Source organism: Staurois parvus, unplaced genomic scaffold (assembly GCF_062004578.1).
Source record: "Staurois parvus isolate SC_StPar_1 unplaced genomic scaffold, SC_StPar_1.0 ptg000120l, whole genome shotgun sequence".
Taxonomy (NCBI): domain Eukaryota; kingdom Metazoa; phylum Chordata; class Amphibia; order Anura; family Ranidae; genus Staurois; species Staurois parvus.
Window position 1 is genome coordinate 2506394 of NW_028317916.1, and position 21320 is coordinate 2527713.

General features: G+C 42.0%; 1 protein-coding gene across 1 annotated transcript in view; it reads right to left on the minus strand.

Moving 5' to 3' along the window:
• The window catches only part of ASZ1 (ankyrin repeat, SAM and basic leucine zipper domain containing 1), a 361039-nt gene that overhangs the window by 55558 nt on the left and 284161 nt on the right, over nt 1-21320 (minus strand). Inside the window, exon 11 of the mRNA XM_089672151.1 lies at nt 5-110. Coding sequence (XP_089528277.1) covers nt 5-110 — 106 coding nt within the window. The remainder of the gene's footprint in view (nt 1-4; nt 111-21320) is intronic.

The following is a 21320-nucleotide window of genomic DNA, read 5'->3' on the forward strand; positions in this document are numbered from 1 at the left end:
TTACCTTCTGAGGATTTAAAGGTATTTGATTATTTACAGCTTCTATTGTATGAGTAAGAACATTGCACTGTCGATTCAACTTAAGAAGAAATGCAAACAGCTCATCTGTGCTGAAAAAAGAAAAAAATAAATAATCTGAGTATTTTGTTAAACATAAAATTCTACAAATGCATCCGAAATGAGCAAGCATCCAAAAACAAATTAAATAGGCACATTATTAAAGAATACCTGTAACTGTAACAAATGCAATACTGAAAGAATTTGAGGAGGAAAACAAGGTGATAGACTCAATTCACATTTGGACTATTTTCAGTAAAGTCCAGTTGGATTTAAAAATTATAAACACATGGCTAAAGTATACGTACTTACCCTCATGTTAAAGCTTTATGACTTAAGCCTCATGGGGGCCTGCCATATATGTAAGTTTAACAGCAGCCTAGAATGGGGCTTTACCAAAGATTGTACTATACTGTGGATAAGAATCTTTCCAGTGAGGCATCATTAGTATACAAGCATAAAACACAAATAATTTGAAACATAGTTATGACATATGAGCTATAAAAAGGAATTCGTGTGATTAGACATTGGTAAGCTTTTAACGTACCTATACATTGCTGGACTTTCCATGTTTGCAACGTGTTTTTTTTTTTTTTAGAACCGGCGGTCAGCTTTCTTGTACTAGTCGTTCAAATGCTTGTACAAGGAGTGGGAGGGAATGTGTAGTTCTCCCCCCCGCCGCTCTCTTGGGATCTCCCAAGTGTCTCGAGTGACCAGCCGATGCATGCGCGAGACAGCCAAACAAAGCCGGAGGCGACTTTGATCGGCTCTCCTTTATTGTAAACCGAAAGCGATGACCTGACATCACTTCTGGTTTACTCTTAGCCAAAAACAAAAATAAAGTGATAGTGTAAAAATAAAACACAACAATTAAAAAAATAAAATAAAATTAATGTGCAACCCCCCCCTTCCCCCCTGTGCTCGCGCACAAAGGCAAATATCACCGCGATCGTTAGATCATGGGCAGTAATTCTAACACTAGACCTCCTTTGTAAATCTAAAGTAGTGTGTTTGAAAATGCAACAGAATCGCATATGTGTGAACCAGGGAGGCTCCATGTACACCTGGGCATTTCGGGGTCAAGGCAGAATCACTGAGATTCTGCCTGTGATCTCAAAATGCAGGTTCAGGTACCATCATTTTCAGCGGCACCTAAAACATGGTGCGCTTTTGCCATGATTGTCATGCGGCAAATCTCATCATGTGAAGCTTGCTGCACAAAAGAAGCCCCTGCTCCTTTTTGGATGAAAAGCTTCACGTGATGCAAATTGCCGCACAGTAAATTACACAACAATCGTGGCTAACCGCTTTGCGTGAAGCTGGTCGCCCAAAAGAAGCTCCTAATCCTTATTGGGCGACAAGTGTCAATGATTTGTCATGATTACCGCACAGTAAACTGCACGACAATCACAGCAAAATTGCACTGTGCTTTAGGTGCCATTGAAAATAACACCCGAACCTGTGTTTTGTGATTGCAGTGCAGTCTGAGTTTGCGGGCAGAATTGTGGCAATTCAACCACAATTTCAAAATGCCCAAGTGTGAACAGGGCCTACTGGAGCGGACACTGGAGGTTGGTTTGGGTACTCAGCAGGTGCCGAAGCCCCCTTTGCCTTTAAAACCCCAGACATAGTTAAAAGAACCTCAGATTTAAATACGATTTTGTTTTTTAAATAATTTCCACACCTCTGTTCCTTTAATTTCAATCGCTCAGTACAGGACACAGGCAATATATTCATACACCATGAGATGTCCGAAAGCAATAAATATGAAGGGCAGGCAGAAATTAGGCAAACAGAACTGTGTCAACAGGCCTACAAAACAATGGGGGTCAAAAGAACGAAGTTTTAAAAACTTCATCCACAGAAGACTGGACATCCATCTTGTAAAACTTTAAGAAAGTATGAACAGAAGACCAGGTAGTGGCCTTACACAGTTGGGCTACATAGGCTAGATACTGAAATGCCAAGGAAATCCCCAGTGATCTGGTGGAATAGACAGGTAACCGTGAAGGAGGTGGATTTTTCTTAACCTCCCTAGCGGTCTAATTATGTCCATATTTCTGTGCTCAAAGCAGTATATTTTTTTGCATGGAAATATGTATTTTTTTTATTGTAGGCCTGTAATTTTTAGGAATAACTCACTGAAATCTGTCAGAACAAGAGTCTAATAAACATTCCGGGTAGGACAAAACTTGAAACACGAAATCATAAAATATAATTCAATAATAATCAAAAAATAATAATATAATAATAATACATTTAATTCAATAATATAATCAAACCAAAAACAATGAAATTTGAAATAGAGCGCCAAGTTCACACATCACTGAGCAAAGTCACAAAATCGTTTTCAGTGTCTGATGACGAATTTCCCCACAAATAATTATCACTAGATTGTAAGCTCGAAAGAGCAGGGCCCTCGAACCCCTAGTGTATTGTATTGCTTCTGTCTTGTCTCATGTTCTGTCCCCCTTGCTACAGTACAGCGCTGAGCATACCCTTTGGCGCTAAATAAATACAGTATAATAATAATAATAATCACTCAATTCTGCAAGTGGTTCTGATTTACTATCGCTATTCTCTAGCTTGTCTAAAACCACTTTTGCCCTAAAGGGATGCTTTTTGGACGCCATGGACGTTTCTCAGTTTCCAGTCAGAAAGAATGGTAAAATTGCAGGCAGGGCACAGGACAAAGCACTAGGGACAAAAAAATTGAGAAATTCTTTGATACAGTAATGTTTTACTATGCGATTTTAGTGAATGTCACTTTTTGTCATTTTTTAATTTCCCGCCACTCTGTCCCCCGTACGTCCTGACGCTCACAGGGGACGGAACCCAGATGACAGATGCCGGCATCCTCCGAATTACATTGCCGGGGACACTGCAGGAGGGACATCGCGGGAGCGCGGGACAAGGTAAGTGATCGAGGTATCCCGGAGCAGCGCCGTATGGTAAGCCCGAGTGTAGCTCGGGGTTACCGCTTGTGGTACTGAAACTTTACCTCGAGCTACACTCGGGAATACCGCCAGGGAGGCTACGAGCACAAGCTCTTGCAATCAAGTTCCAAACCTGCCATGCAAATGGTGGATTTTTAAGCGGAGTGCCCAGTCTGAGGTGCGCCTGCACATTCCCACATGTTGATTTTTTAAATGGGCTGCTCTATGGGCTGCATGAAACATGCAAGAAAAAAAAAAAAACCTGCTAGCATGATTTTTAAGCAGGCGTGAATCCACGTACATTTGCTAGGTGCGTGGGGGTGCCATTAAGAATTGATGGTACTTGTACATCTAGAAAAAGGCATTGCATTTTTTGTGTGGTGTGGGAAAACACACAATTTGCCATCTTGCTAGCATAAACATTACCCCCACCCCAAATCTTTTCTCCAAACACAAATTCCCCCATCCCAATCCCCCCTCCTAGCACAAGTTCTTTTCCTCTTCCTTCCTCCAAAATCTCCTTCCTAGCACAAAACCTCATCCTAGCTTATCCCTATCATCATTACAGAAGCAGTGACAGCAGCAGAGAGGAAAACAGAGCTGGGAGGAGGTGTGGGGTGTGACCACTCCCCGCCCCCAGAAGTCTAGGTGTGGTATTCAAACCTGATAAAACAAAGATATGCAAGTGCTCTGTGTTAACTCCAGCATACATACAGGAGTGAGAGCACAGCCCCTTCCTCCACCTGGCCCTCTCCTCCTTTCTGCTGCTATCTGTACTCCTGTCAGCAGCCCAGAATGCTGTGCTGATCAATCCTGATGTACTGAATTGCTTATCTCATTTTATGAGGCCCTAAAAGGCCAGGACATTACAAATAACCCCCAAATGACCCTTTTGTGGAAAGCAGACAGTCCAAGGTATTACACATGCTGAGTTTGAAATGAAATTGGGGTCCCAATTTACTTGTCCTTCATAACAATCTACTTGTCTTGTTCAAAAAACACATATTAAGGGTTGATTTTTTTATGAGGCATAGGTATTTTTAGGAATGTCTGAGGCTTTTAAAAATGAAAGGGGCTTTATGGCAAATTAAACTTTTAATGTTTTTAACATTGCGCTGTTTACCTCATACTCACGTTCCTACCTGTCTCCAGCATTGCATCCAGGAACTATCAGGGAGGGGAGAACCTTGCAGTGTAATGAGCACTGATTGGGTGCTCCTCAAGAAACCCGGAACATCAGGCTTTCTTAATGCTCAGCAGAAGCGCATCTGCTGAATGAGTAAATGGGGCTCCAGCCCCAATGAGAGAAAAAAACCTTTATTCCTTCAGCTTACCCTCGCACACTGAAGCACTTGGGTGCTCAGTACAAGTGCATGCTGAGCAGTCAAATCAAGCTCTAATGTTCACTCCAGATACAGTATCTACCTGGAAGAGGCGGAAAACCCCTTGGAGAGTGGGGAATAAATCCTGGGTGCGGGTAGCCTCAGGTAAAACCACTAATGCGGATATTCTGCCGTCGCTCATGAATTTTGTAGTTGTCCGATTGCGGGATCCTATCATGGTGTCATTCCTGCAGGAAGCAATCTTCTCCTGACCAATTTCCACTCAGTTGCCTAGAGTGCTGGTCTTGGCGGATCACAGAGCCTGAGCCAGGTGTAGGTTCAGGCTCCTGGGTGGATCCCGATCATATAGTTATGATCTTTACCCAGCCTGGCTGGCTGAGTCAGCAGATAGTGGGCCACAGGAGTGCAGAACGAACTGCACTTCTGTGATCCACAGTGGAAATACAGCCAAATGAGCTTTGGCTGTTTGTCTCCTTTAACCACTAGCCTACAGGGCACATATACCCCCTTCCTGCCCAGGCCAATTTCCAGCTTTCAGCGCTGTCACACTTTGAATGACAATTGTGCGGTCATGCACCACTGTACCCATATGAAATTTTTATCTTTTTATCGTTTTTTGTGACAGATAGAGCTTTCTTTTGGTGGTATTTAATCACCTCTGGGTTTTTTATTTTTTCTTAAACAAACCAAAAACCACTGAAAATTTTGAAAAAAAAAAATGTTTTTTTTAGCTTTTGTTATACAATTTTGTAAATAAGTGATTTTTCTCCTTCACTGATGTGCGCTAATGAGGCTGTAGTGATGGGCACTGATAGGCTGCACTGATGGGCACTGGTATGTGGCACTGATGGGCATTGACAGGCATCACTTATGGGCACTGAAAGGCAGCACTCATATGGCACTGATTGGCACTGATAGGCAGCACTGACGGGCACTGATGCACACTGACAGGCGGCACTGAAAGGCAGCTCAGATGGGCACTGATATGTGGCACTGATGTGCACTGGTAGGCACTGAAATGTGGCACTGATGTGGCACGGATGAGCACTGACAGCTGGCACTGATGGACACGGACAGGTGGCACTGCTGGGGCTACACAGATCATCAGGGCACACTGATCATCAGTGCTCTGATGATCTGTGTACATATATTCCCTCCGAGGAATGGCAATTACCAGCTCTCCTCTCCTCAAGAGCTGTCAGCGTGACAGCTCGTGAAGAGAGAAATGCCGATAACTGGCATTTCCCTGTTTACATGTGATCAGCTGCGATTGGACACAGCTGATCACATGACCGAGCCCACATCTTCGGCTCTTTCCATTGATCGGTGATCCGCTGTGTCCGAGGGACACAGAGCACCGCCGATCGCCGCGCTGCATGCTCCCTGAGTCGGTTAGAATGGGAGGTCGTCATGTGACGTCCTCCCAGAACGAGAGAACCGCCTTGCGCCCGTCATTGTACTATATGGCGGGCGGGAGGCAGTTAAATGAAGGCTGCACAGTGGAAATCAAGTGCAGAACATCAGCTTTAGTAGGAAGGGCTGTCCTCACAAAACAGACTGTGCTGCTTGCCTGCAGCAGGGCTAAGTGTACAAAAAAAACTACCTGCTCGGCTCCGGGAACTGCATGTCCCGGGCATCGAGTGGTAGGATTTGCACATCCTTAAGTAAGCCTAGCCTACTAATACATGGCTTCCCCCCAGGAATGCCATGTCCACTGGCCTGGTGTCTTGCAGAAATGTAGTCAGCAAACAGGCCAAGGACTGGACAGGCAACACTGCACTGGTGTGGCGGTGATCAGGGACAATGTCACTGGTTTGACAGTGATTAGAGACATGGAGTGGGTGGCAGTGATTCGGCACACTGACTGGTGCGGAGGTGATTAGGGATACTGACTGGCAGCAGTGGTCTGGTGACATTGTACTGCTGTGGTGGTGATCAGAGATAATGGCTGGCAGTACTGATATACAGTGATCTTAGAGCAGCCAGCCATTGTACATGACAGCGGTACAATACCACCATAGGGAAACTACACTTGCTTGGAGACAGGAAAAAAAAAAGTATATATTTTCATTTACACACACATGCGTATACACAGTGGGTAAAATAAGTATTGAACACGTCACATTGAGCAGTCTGGGACACCTGTGATCAAAGATAGGCAAACTGTAACAGACATCCCCACACTCTTAGGAGAGAGAATGACCCTTCAATGTGAAGCAGGCTCTGGGGAAAGCTTTGTGACTTTTGTGAGCCAAACCTTGTGCTGAAAAAGTCTGAACTTAGGCTTTGATGTTGAAGTACAGCAGGCAAAAGCCCTGGTTTTGTGGAGCTAGGGGCTCCCAAGAAGAGGTTTCTGGAATCTTCCTTTGTGGAATTAAAACCTTTCCTTTGGTGATCTCTTTGATAAACTGGTGAAGTGCTTCACCAAACAAATGTTTTTCTAGGAAGAAGCGGCTTTTGCAGACAGTTTCAGCTGTCCAAGCTTTAGGCAATGAGATTCTGCTCATGGGAACAGATATTAGAGCAATTATGAAAATTTCTCAAACCTTTTATCTGTAGAATCTTTTAAAGGAGGAACATTTTCGATAGGTACAGCGAAGTGTTTGCTTGTAACAGAATCGGCAGGATCAACCACAGGAATAGCCCACTTCTTGCAAGCTTTCTTTCACTGGATAGAGGGAGGCAAAAACTTGGGAGGAGTGATAATCCTTTCTGGCATGACCCAATTGTCACAGACTGCACATTCTATTTGTTCATGAACTGGGAAAGTTTTGCAGGGTTAAAGGTGCATGGCAAGACGAAGGAGGGTCAGGCTAAACAATGCCAAGGCTCATGTGGACAGGGGCAATGAGCTTTTCAATGTTAGCAAGCATGTTGTATGAAGCTCCCTCTAACATGACGGCAGCCTGGGGAAGAAATCTTCTACAGCTTCCTCCAATACTACCTCAATATCCTCCTCATTCCCTTCTGTATCTACTTCCTCTAGGAGCAGCATAATGGGATCTGACTCACATGGAGAAACTGGAGTAGGAGAAAAGGCATGATGTTTCTGAGCTCAGGACAAAGATGGCTAGATAGTAACGTAGCAATCTGTCAGATAATTGTGACATAGATGCAGAAAATTCTGCATCTGCCATTGAGGCTGCACACTGTGTGCCTGAAATAAAGCTAGGATCTGAGAGTGGTGTTAGAACTAGGTAATGTTCCAGTGCAAAGGACACATCGTCCCTCTAAGGTCGAGCATTGTGTGGGGCTTTAGCAGAGTGAATACTTGCCTTCGATTTTGAATAGGTTCCCTTTTGTCTGGTCTCTGCTATAGCTAAAAGTGAATACTCTGGGGGGTACTCACCGAGTAGCGTTTGGAAAATAGGGAATGCATGTCCAGAACAGTAACCCAGGCTGTTATGTAATGAATCCTTGTGGTGAAAGGACAGGATGAAGCACCTCAATACCTTAAAAAGGCTCTAGGTGGAACTGGTGTTAAAGAGTGTGACCAGTGGTGGGATATAAAACATGGTCATCTACCTGAGACTCTGAGTGGTTAAATTTTTAATGCCCGGGGTTTATCCCAAATAGGTCTAGATAGATGACTGTACTTAAATCTTCAACTCCCAATGTCAAACCCAGGAAATACAGCTATTCCATCACTGGATGCCACTAAGACTTTTGATAATGGTAAATGGTCTTATTTGGCTTTATTGCCAAAGCAATTGATGCAGTTTACCACACGCGGCCAATGTGTAAATTAACCACTTGCCTATTGGGCACTTCCTGCCCAGGCCAATTTTCAGCTTTCAGTGATCATGCAACACTGTACCCATCTGAAATTGTCTTTTTTTTTTTTCAGTAGAGCTTTCTTTTGGTGGTATTTATTCACCACTGTGGGGGGGGGGGGGGGGGGGGGTTGTTGCACTGTAAACAAAAATATACCGAAAATTTTAAAAAGAAAAAAAAAAAGTTTCTCTTTGTTTCTATTATAAAGTATTGCAAACAGGTAATTTTTTTCCTTCATTGATATGCGTTGATGAGGCTGCACTGATGGGGTGGCACTGGTGGGCATTGATAAGCATGCACTGATGGGCACAGATTGGCAGCACTGACGAGCAGCACTGTTTGGCACTTTTGGGGCTGCACTGATAAAGAAGTGCCATGATTAGTGTAGATGAATCCTTTCACAGTTGCCAATTATCGGCAGTACTTTCCTTACATTGTGGCAGCGTGAGGAAAGTACTGCTGATGACCGGCAAGTGTATTTACATGGTGATCAGGTGTGATTGGACACAGCTGATCATGTGGTAAAAGGCCGCTGTGATTGGCTCTTTACTGTGTCATGTGATCAGCTGTGTCAAAAGGACACAGCTATCACAGAGAGCGCTGGGTGCGAACCGCTGGGGGCGTGTTCTGAGAGGACGTCATATGACGCCCTCACAGAACTGGATGATTGTGCTGTAGCCGTCATGCAGCTATAGAGCGGTCATAAAGAGGTTAACGTTTACAGGCTTAGAAAATTCAGTTTGTAAATGAATACAAAGCTGGCTAAAGGACCATAATCAGAGACTAGATGATTTATTCTCTGGGTGGTTTTAGGTTATTAGTGGTGTACCACTAGGTTCTCTATTGGGACCCTTACTGTTTAACATTTATAAATGATATTGGGTCTGGGATTAAAAGTACTATATCAGTGTTTGCAGAGGACACCAAGCTATGCAGTAAAATTATGTTCTTTACAGGATATGCCCAACGTCCAAGCCAAGTTCAATGCACAATTAAATTGGGTAACTACGTGACAAATTAGGTTTAATGTTGATAAATGTAAATTTATGCACTTGGGGGCTAAAAACTTGCATGAATCATACACGCTAGGAGATCAGCTGGGGGAGTAAATGGTGGAAAAGGATCTTGATGTTCTGGTAGATCATGCCTCATGGGAGATAAGGAAAGATTTTTTTTTCCCCCCACAGAGGAGGATAATGCTTTCATTTTTTTTTTTTGCTTTCCTCTGGATCAACTGTGGGTATAGGATAATATACTGTATATGGAGGTTCTCTATTTGTGTGGGTGTGTGTTTTTTTTCTTAACTAGATGGACTAGTGTCTTTTTTCAACCTATGTAACTATATTTGTGGAAAGCATTGGAAAGTTTTAATTTAGGTGCCAAATTTATCACCTGGGTGAAGTTGTTATAACAAGCACCGACGGCTCAATTAAGAGTTAACAACATCCACTCAGGGCCATTTTCCTTGTATAGAGGATGCCCTTTTCTCCCCTATTTGTCTTGGCCATTAAACCACTGGCAGCCACTAAATGCTTAGATCTATCTATAGTAGGATTCAAAAGATAAGACTTAGAAAACAGCTTTATACGCAGATGATGCTTTGCTTTTTCTGGGGGATACTTGTGCTGTCCTTGAGAGTTTGATGGGCCGATAGAGAAATTTGGGGTCTTCTCAGGTTTTACAATTAATTAGAAAAAGGGAAAACCCGTGTTTTGCCTCCCAAATAAAACTGGTGGATTCTTTTGTTTACCTAGGTATTAAAAGATACGTTCATCTTTACAAAAATAATAAAATGCGTTTTTTTTTTTTTACAGGCAAGCCTTGAAAGCATTGCACCCGTGATCAGTAGATCACAGGTGCAATGCAGGGCTCCTGCAGACTGTCAGTGTAAGCGGTCTGCTCGTACCTTGCATGGGCAGGCAGTTACACAATAACCGGAAGACTCAATGAACTACCTAGAGTGCTCAATAGTTCACTGGTATTTCATTGAGAACTACAACCTAAAAATAGTTGGAACATTTAACATGTTCCCAAAGGTGAACTTATGCTTTAACTATACACCCAAGTACAGTAATACCTTGGTTTACGAATTTAATTAGTTCTGCAGGACTTTTCGTATAGTGAAAAATTTGCAAACCGAAACACCGTTTCCCATAGGAATGCATTTAAAACCAATTAATCTTTTCCAGAGGTCAGAAAAAAGTAAACGCTACTAAAATATTGCATGAGTTATTTTATTAAGTCATGCGGTATTTTAGTAGTGACAACCATGTGTTAATGTTTCAGCTGTCAGCGGGTTCCCCACAGACAGCTGAATGTAAAAGAATTGTCAGAAATTAAAAAACTAATTTAAAAAATGGTGTGGGATCCTCCCTCCCATCCATACCAAGCCCTTTGGGTCTGGTATGGATTTTGAGGGGAACTCCCATGCCAAAATTTAAAAAAAAAAATTGGCGTAGGGCACCCCCTCCCCCCAAATCCATACCAGACCCTTATCCAAGCATGCAGCATAGCAGGTGAGGAAAGGAGGGAGGAAGCAAGTACGAACCATACCAGGCCAAATGCACTCAACATTGGGGGGTGCTATGTGGCAGGGGGGCTCCCCCCGAAGCACCTTGTCCCCAAGTTGATGGGGACAAAGGCCTCTTCCCCACAACCCTGGATGGTGGTTGTGGGGGTGTGAGGGCAGGGGACTTACAGGGATCTGGAAGCCCTCTTTAATAAGGGGGCCCCCAGATCCCGCCCCACCCCATGTGAATCCAACGTAGATCCAATGTCAATAATGATGCCCACTGCTGCTGCGACCAGAGAAAAAAAAAAAAAGGTTCTGTTCCCGACGATGGCTGCGGACATAGTGATTGACATTGGATCTACTGTGGGGGACATTCTTTTCGTTTTTTCTTTTAATAAAGGACTTGTCAAAGACTGTGTCCTGTCTTTTTTCACACTACACTTTTTGTTTTTTTGTGAATGAGTAGAGGTACCATGTACTCCATTACTCATACACATGGGGGGGGGGGGGGCGCGGGATCTGGGGACCCTCTTATTAAAGGGGGCTTCAGGATTCCGATGAGCCCCCTGCCTGCAGACCCCCCACAACCACTGTATATTTAAATATTTATTAATATTCTGTCCTTGATCACCAAAATTAAAAGCAAATTGGCAAGTTGATATAAACTAATCACTGACGCTTGTGAGACTTGTCAATCTTATCAAAAAGATATGAACCCCTCAGTTACTATATGTACTACATAAAGACCTGCTTTGGATTCTGTTACAGGAGTTCAAAAAATCTAACACCATCTTTTGCGGACCTATTTGGAAAAAAATGTAGCCCTAGAATTAAATTGGAAACAAAACAAATCCTAAAGAAGCTGGGGGTTTACCTTTTAGATTCACAATTACAACACACAAGTCCTCATGCACACTGGATGTTTTTACAGCTGCTGTTTATGGCTTTTGACATTTTTTTTCTGCAGCCAGTAAACCCCCCAGCATGTTAACTTATGTGTCCACGCACACAAAGACCGTAATCAATATTTTTTGGCTGGACTAGTGGGATTCTAGAGGAATTTTTGGCTGGACTAGTGGGATTCTAGAGGAATTTTTTAGCTGTAAAAAAGCTCTAATGCTGAAAAAAGCAGCAAAATGTGGTAAAACGCCACAAACTGGCATTTTTTTACTTTTCCTAAAAAAATATTTTTTTGGTGAAAACAAAATGCTAAAAACCGCAAATGCGGCAAAATGCCGCTAAGCGCGGCAAAACGCAGCTAAAAGCGATTTCAAAACGCTAAAAAACTCACGTTTTTAACTTGACTTTACACAGCTAACATTACCAGTGTTATCAAAATGCTCAATGCCTAACAGGGTGAATAACAGCTGAGCATCGGGACTCTAACAAAGCTCTCACAGCAACTGTTTTTCCTAATGTCCATTTGATAGATTGTAAGCTGAGAGATTTAACCACTTCCCGACCGGCCGTTGTATATTAACGGCCGGACTGTGGCACTGCAGGGTTGGGTGGCCATTTATAAACAGCCTCCCCGCCACCCTGCTTGTGCGCGCTCCCTGGGAGCGCACAGCACCGCGATCCGATTGCCCGCTGTGTCCTCCGGACACAGTGAAATACCGATCGTCGGACGGGACCTCTGTACAAGGTCCCGATCATGTGATCACTGATTGGCATTGGCCAATCAGTGATCACATGCAAAGTAGTAAGCAAGATGTCACTTCTGACATCATTGCTTACTACGTGTGAAATCTGTGAATGATCACAGAAGTCACATGGTACAAGGCTATTCACAACAGCCTTGTACCATGTGACAAGCTGTGACCAATCACAGCTCACTCAGTAGTTCTCAATGGCTGCAAAAATGCAGACAGAGAGAAAGAGAAATGATTGCTTTTAATCCTATATGGGTATAAAAGCAATCAGTGTAAAAAAAAAAAAATAATAATCTTCATCACCCCCCAAAAATAGTACAGTGCCACCATGGACATTTTTTGGACATTTTCATTTACATAGCAAAAAAAATAAAAATCCCAGCGATGAATAAATACCACCAAAATAAAGTGGTATCTGTCTAAAAAAAAATGGTAAAAAATTCATATGGGTACAGTGTTGCATGACCGTGCAATTGTCATTCAAAGGGTGATAGCGCTGAAACCTGAAAATTGCCCTGGTCAGGAAGGGGGTAAAAGTGTCCGGACTGGAATGGGTTAAATCCCAGAAAACACTACCTACTCTGTGTTTAATTAATAAAGTGTGGAAGAAAGCTAAAAACACCCAGGGTTTATGAATTATACCAAGTTTTTTCATAATATTAATTATCCTAAGCTTTTCAAACTGGTAGGCTTTGATACGTTGGTTGCATATGGTCTCATTTATATTGTGCAACTGTATAACTGAAAAGTCCCTAAAGTGGCTGTAAAGGCTGAAGGTCCCCCCCCCCCACCTTCAAGCATTCTATGTATGCAGGTGAAAAAACTTCCGTCTCGCTCTCCCCCCGTAGCTCCTCCCCCCTAATACTTACCTGAGCCCCTTCTCAATCCAGCACTGTGCACAGGAGCTTCGGCTCTCCCAGGATTCCCTTTCCTCACTGGCTGAGACACAGCAGCAGGAGCCATTGGCTCCCCCTGCTGTCAATCACAGCCAGTTAGGAGAGGGTGGGAGGCAGGGCTGAGCAATGCTCTGTGTGTCTCAGACACAGAACCGGCTCGGGAGCAAGCACGTCAGTGCCCCCATAGCAAGCTATTTGCTATGGGGGCACTGAGAAGGAAGGAGGGAGGGGCCAGGAGCGCTAACAGGGGACCCAAGAAGAGGAAGATCAGGGCTGCTCTGTGCAAAACCATTGCACAGAGCAGATAAGTATGACATGTTTGTTAATAAAAAAAAAAACTTGAGCGTTTAAGATCCCATTAAATATTTTCAGTCATTGAAAGAGGAGTTTGGGGTGTTCAATAGATGGTTTAATATCTGCAACTGTAACATGCAATCGTGGCACAGTCTTGTGTGTAGTCCTTGACTGTTCCTATTCTGATTGAATGACTGCTTCTCTTAACAAAGGGTTAGATATCATCGTATAAAGCATTGTTAGAGCATTCTATGAATCTTGTGACTCTCAAGTGTACTAAACACTATCAATCAGATATAGGGCCTATCTCTGATGATGAATGGTCTGACATTCTAAATAATGTGCTACACTCTCACTACACAGAAATATGTTTCACTCTCACTACACAGAAATTGACACAATTGTTTACTGTCCATAGAACCTATCATACACCTCAAAAACGTTTTAAATTCCATAGGAGATACCTTCACTGTTGCATGTAAGATGTGCACTAGACAAGGGTATGATGATCCGCATGCTCTGGAAATGGCAAAACATTTCCAATATTGGACACTAATATTAGAGCCAATCAATAATGTTTTCTCTTTTAGTCTACAACCTAATTGGGTGTTGGGTTGGTTGGATGGGAAGCAACACTCTCCAAGTGTGCATATTGCTGTTACTCGCTTGTTAAAGGGGAACTTCATCTTCTCAATCAATACGGACTTATTTTAATCCTCATGCTGCTAGCATTAGTAAAGAGATAGGAAACTATATCATATTTACTTGTTTGACATTTTTTTTTACATTTCTTTAGTTACTTCCTGGTTTCCATGCCTAGGCAAATGATGTCATACATCCCAGGTGTCTTCAGGAGGGAAAAAGGTGTTTTCTGAGCCAAGCACACCCTCCTGCCTGCACACCTGAGCTAAGGGCAGATGGATTCCAGGAAGCAAATGCCACATGAATCATCTGCCCTTACTTAAGATGGCCATGGCCAGAAATGCTAGGGGGGGGTGTTTTTCAAAGTGAACAAAACAAAGCAGGGAGACCTGGATTTGATTTGAATATTAAAAATTAATTAAACAGCAATACTGGTTTATGCTGCTCAGATGCAAATTAGTTAGCTTTAACCAGTTGCTCTGCGCCCACGGTACATTTACTGCATGCAGGCAGCACGGGCAGGCTCCGTACATGTATGTCATCTAGCCTGCTCCAGAGGTTAGGGGGTATGAAGCTCATCGCTCCTGCGATCACCTCTTTAAGCAGCCCAAGGGTCATGTGATCGCTATGCCATCACATGATCACAATGTCAACAAAGCTGTTATGAATAGAATGTCATTCATAACAGCTGTGCTTTCTATAGAGTGATGCTGCGATTGGCATACAGCTATAACATGATACCTATGCCAATCACAGCACCCTGTACCATGTGATTAGCTGTAGTCAATCACAGATCATTAGTAATCACAGCTGTTGTGAATACAACCCAATCATGATAGTTCAAAACAATGCAGTTACAGTGGTCACCATAGTAACAGCAATGAAAGATTATATGAATAAAAAAAAAAAATCCCTGATCACCTCCTTAGAGTAGTAAAGTGTTACTATAGAGACACTGAACTACTCTGATGAAAGTATTAAAAGAAAAATTTAAATAAATATATATTTTTTTAAACATACTGTCACTAGTCAGCATCCCTGAACACGGACACACCAGTCATATGATGACGCTGTCCTGCAATGGTGACAGTATGTAAACAAATAAAATGTATTTCTTCATTTTCCAAGATATTGTGACAAAAATTACAACTTCAAAATACTCACCATGCCTCCGATTAAATAATTCTGTCTACTTTAAATTAAAAAAAAAAGTTGTTTTTTTTTCTCAACAACTGAGACAGGCTGTCAATACATCATAAATCATCAATTTTCAAATATACTGTATGTACACCATAGTGTGTAGAGCTATAACTTTCACGCAAACCAATATACACTAACTGGGATTTTTTTTTTTTTACCAAAGACATTTGGTAGAATACATTTTGGCCTAAATTTATGATGAAATTTGATTTTATTGAATAGGTTTTAGAACAGAAATGTAAAAATATTGTGGGTTCTTTTTCAAAATGTTTTTATTTCAGTTTGTATTGCAAAAAATAAAAACCCAGTGGTGATCAAATATCAGAAAAAGAAAGCGCTATTTGTGAGAAAAAAAATGATAAAAAAGTAATTTGCGTACAGTATAGCATGACCGCACAACTGCCAGTTAAAGTAGCACAGTGCTGAATAGCAAAAAAAATGCCCTGGTCATGAGCGGAGTATAATCTTCTGGAGCTCAGGTGGACATGTATGTTTGTGAAACTCTAGGTTTTGCATTGTTTTCCTCCAACTGTAAAGTTTGTATATGCAACATTCTTGTTTCATAAAAGCAGTGTAGTATGCTGTAGGGCTTTTCGTTTCCTTGCCTTACTGGAATATAAGCTAAACAACTGGGGGCTTGTGGCTGGGTTTTGCACTAAAATTCAACTAAATCAGACCTGTTTTCTGTTGCTTGTGCTAAGAGATATGCTGCATGAATGGTTTAGGAAAAACAAGGCTACAGAAGTTTAATCACTAGCCTACAGGGCACTTATACCCCCTTCCCGCCCAGGCCAATTTCCAGCTTTCAGCGCTGTCACATTTTGAATGACAATTGCGCGGTCATGCACCACTGTACCCATATGACATTTTTATCATTTTTTTAGACAGATAGAGCTTTATTTTGGTGGTATTTAATCACCTCTGGGATTTTTATTTTTTCTTAAACCAAAAACCACTGAAAATTTTGAAAAAAAAAGTTTTTTCTTAGTTTTTGTTATACAATTTTGTAAATAAGTGATGGGCACTGATAGGCTGCACTGATGGACACTGATAGGTGGCACTGGTAGGTTGCACTGATGGGCATTGACAGGCATCACTGATGGGCACTGAAAGGCAGCACTGATACATGACACTGATATATGGCACTAATAGGCAGCACTGACTGGCACTGATAGGCAGCACTGACTGGCACTGATAGGCAGCACTGATGCGCACTGATAGGCGGCACTGATGCGCACTGATAGGTGGCACTCACTGATGGGCGACATTGAAAGGCAGCTCAGATGGGCACTGATATGTGGCATTGATGTGCACTGGTATGCACTGATATGTGGCATTGATGTGGCACTGATGGGCACTGGCACGTGGCACTGATGAGAACTGACAGGTGGCACTTCTGGGGCCACACTGATCCATCAGGCCACACTGATCATCAGTGCCCTGATGATCAGTGTACATGTCCCCTCTGCAGAAAGCCGATTACCGGCTCTCCTCTCCTCTCAAGCTGTCAGCGTAACAGCTCGAGAGGAGAGAAATGCCGATAACAGGCATTTCCGTGTTTACAGGTGAGCAGCTGTGATTGGACACAGCTGATCACATGACCGAGCCGACTTCTTCGGTTGTTTCCGTGATCTGCTATGTCAGAGGGACACAGCGCACCGACGATCGCCGCGCTGCGCGCTCCCTGAGCCGTGCATGTGCAGTGATAATGGTAGGACGTCATATGACATCCTATCAGAACGAGAGAACCACCTTGCGCCCGTCATTGTACCATAGGGCGGGCGGAAGGTGGTTAAAGTGTCCCAGAGGGGACATGCAACCTGCTTGCTTGGGCCAAAGACAGGTAATGGATGCCTCTTGCTAAGGAATTATTCAAGGCAGAAGCATCCTTTGGTGATAAAGTTTCAGATCATTTTGTAAATTTTAGCCCTAAGGGTTGTGATTTAAGCAAGGCAGAGAAGGCAGTATCCTCAATCGGCTAATACTTCTTTCATGCTCACTATTAGGACACAAAAAGGAGGGACATGGCAGAGTCAGAAATTAAAGTATTAAAGGCCAGCTAGCAGTTGCTTGGAAGTGTGTACTTCAACTGCTAATCAGGCCGGTGGCCAGCCCTCATGCTGAAATCAATAGTACTCACATTTGTGCAATTTGTTGAGTGTTTGCTGAAGCACGACAGACCATTTCTCATGCTGTTCTATGGGGTCCATTCACAGCCATGCTCTTTCCTGCAGTGCAATTATGGAAGAGCTGCAGGAACTCTTTTTGGTGCAAGATGGTATGATTTTGGATCCATCAAGGATGCACACTCATGCGTTTGATGCATTTTGTAGCACAACAAGACACCTCCTTCTAGCAACATCTACTCTACAGGAAGTACATAAGGTATGAGGAGGGCAGTATTATATTAGTTCCCTCTATGGGCGGCCCTAGCAAGGTTTTAGAAATGTCCAATCAGCTGAACGTAGCCTGCTAATAAGCCATGACTTATGAATACAAGTCCTGTGTCCTGTGCTTTAGGAGTACGTTTTGCTTTTAGTTCAACCTTAACCACTTGCCCTCTAGAGAATTTACCCCCCTTAATGACCAGGCCTCTTTTTGCTACTTGGCGCTGCACTAATGCAACTGATAATTGCACGATCATGCAACGCTGCACCCAAACAAAATTTACGTCCTTTTTGTCACACAAATAGAGCTTTCTTTTGGTGGTATTTGATCACCTGTGCGCTTTTTATTTTTTGCGCTATAAACAAAAAAAGACAGAAAATTTTGAATAAAAACAATATTTTTTACTTAAAAAATACATAGTAAACTCAAAGTTAGTTAGAAATTTAGGCCAAAATGTATTCTGCTACGTTTTTGGTAAAAAGTTATAGCGTCTACAAACTATGGTATAAATACTGCAATTTATGCCTTTTTTTGCTATACAGCGCTGCACTAGTTTAACTAACAATTGCGTGGTCATGCAATACGGTACATAAATGAAATTTATGTCCTTTTTGTCACACAAATAGAGATTTCTTTTGGTGGTATTTGATCACGTGTGCTTTTTATTTTTTGCGCTATAAACAAAAAAAAAATAGAGAAATTAAAAAACAAAACAAAACAATATTTTCTCATTTCTGTCAAACTATCCAAAAAACTAAAATTTGGTCATAAATTTAGGCCAAAATGTATTCTGATACATGTTTTTGGTTAAAAAAAAATCCCAATAAGTGTATATTTATTGCTTTGTGTGAAAATTATAGCATCTACAAACTATGGTATAGATAATAGAATTTACACAGCTTTTACTTTCTGACTGCCCATCACATTTCTTGAGATGCTAAAATACCAGGATAGTACAAACACCCCCAAATGACCCCTTTTTGGAAAGTAGACACCCTAAGCTATCTGCTGAGAGGCATATTGAGTCCATGGTAGATTTATTTTTTTTCCACAAGTTTCTGGAAAATGACAAAACATTTTTTTAATTTTTACACAAAGTTGTCGTTTAAATTATATATTTCTCACACAAGCCATGGGTATATGTGGAATTACACCCTAAAGTACATGCTGCTACTTATAACGAGTATGGGGATACCACATGTGTGAGACTTTTTGGGAGCCTAGCCACATACAGGAGCCTGAAATCCAATGACCACTTTGAAAGCCTGAAGGTGCATAAACTTCCTCATTTTACTTCCTCAAGACCTATCACAGTTTCGAAGGCCCTGAAATGCCAGGATAACACCAAACCCCCCCAAATTACCCCTTTTTGGAAAATAGACACCCCAAGGAATTTGAAAAGAGGCATGGTGAGTAATTTTTTCTCACAAGGTTTTGAAATATAAAAAAAGAAAAGAAAAAAAAGTTTGTTTTTTTCTTCATTTTCCAAAAACTTGTAGCAACAAACGAGATCTGCAAAATACTCACAATGCTTCTTATCAAATTCCTTGGGGTGTCTACTTTCCAAAAAGGGGTCATTTGGGGGGGGGGCGGTGCTATCCTGGCATTTCAGGGCCTTCGAGACTGTGATAGGTAGTCAGGAAGTGTAATGAGGAAAAAAGGCCCTTTAAAAGCCTGAAGGTGCTTATTGGATTTTGGGGTCCAGTACTTGGCTAGACTGCCAAAATGTCTCTCACATGTGGTACCCCCATACTCAAGAGAAGTAGCAGAATGTATTTTGGGTAGTAATTCCACATATATCCATGGCATGTGTGAGCAATAAATCATTTAAGTGACAATTTTGTGTAAATAAAAAAAAAAATTTTTTTTGTTTGCCATTTTCCAAAAACTTGTGGTAAAAAATAAATTCTTCTATTGATTCAACATGCCTCTCAGCAAATAGTTTGAGGTGTCTACTTTCCAAAAAGGGTAGCTTTGGGGGTGGAGGCATTTTATGCCCAGCATTAGAAGTTTATTCCACACATCACTTACTCTTTTAACCACCTGAAGACCAAGTCTTTTCTGACACTTTTTGTTGATATGAAAAAAATTAGTATTTTTTGCTAGGAAATGAATTTAAACCCCAAACATTATATATTTCTTTAAAGCAAACACCCTAGTGAATAAAATGGTGGGTGCTGCAATTTTTTATGTCACATAGTACTCGCGCAGCAATTTTTCAAACGCAATTTAAAACAAAAAATACACAATGCACAAAAACACAATATATTGGCCAATTATTTAGTAACATGTAAAAGATGATGGTATGCCGAGTAAATAGATACCAAACATGATATGCTTTAAAAAACTGCACATGCCCCGTGCAATGGCGACAAACTGCATATGTTTTTAATATCCATAGGCAATGTTTTAAAAGCCTTTACAAGCTACCATTTTAGATTTACAGAGGAGGTCTAGTGTTAGAATTACTGCCCTTGATCGGATGTTCGTGGGGATACCTCACATGCATAGTGCAACCGCTGTTTCCATACTGGCACAGGGTCAACGCTCACGAACGCAGGTGCACGTGTGCGCAGGGGGGCAAGGGTAATTTTTTTTTTTTGCTTAGTTATTTTTATTTTTTTATTATTTTTACACTGTCCTTTTCATTTTTTTTTATCACTTTTAATGCTATCACGGAGAATGCAAATATCCTCTATAACTTCAATGGGCATTGTCATATATTCTTTTTTGAGAAATCTGGGTTCTATCAGACTCTAGAGATCTCCTTTGCCCTAACATTATCTAATCAAACCAAAATCAGTGTGATCAGATATTTTCCCAATTTACAAATGGCACTGTTTATATCCTGCGAAACTGAAGTGATGAAACACTCGTAGCTTCCGATTTCTTAGGCTATAGAGATGATTGGTACCATTCTGGTCTCCAATCAGCTCTATGGTCAGCTGGCAGAAACACCGGCTGCATTCTCAGGTTCCCCCGATGGCACCGGACCGTGGAAGGCAGCGGGGGAGGGGTGGCATTGTCTCCTGCTGCTTGTAAAAGCAACCCTGCAGCTAATTAGCTACTAGGATTACTTTTATGAAAGCCAATCGCCAGCTGAAGAAAAAATGATACCAGGATGATGCCTGCAGCTGTAGGCATCATCCTGGTATAACCAAAGTCCAGTGACGTACCAGTACGTCGCTGGTCCTTGTTGGGTATATATGCTATGTTCTTTTTTTTTGGATGCAGCCTGTGGACTGAATGAAAAAAAGAGAAGAAATCTCTGCCAGAAAAAGTGTGTGGTATGCCCACCATTAGAATATACAGTGCTGCATCCACCCACTTCTAATGGTGGGCACACATTAGGTCACACGGTGCCACATGCGCCAGTTCCAAGATTGTACAAATGTCTAAATAGTGGCACGCTTAAATAAAAATTGTCCACGTAAAAGTGGTACCCCATATGGAAAAAGGATGACACCAAGTCCCAAACTATCTTGCCACTACTCCCAATGTAGTCTGGGGATCTGGGGGGCACCACGTAACTATCTTTTCCCTCATAAATCCGAAACTTATAAGTATAACCTGTTGTCCTCTCACAGGTCTTCTACATCTTGACCCCATATCTGGCACGCTAGCTG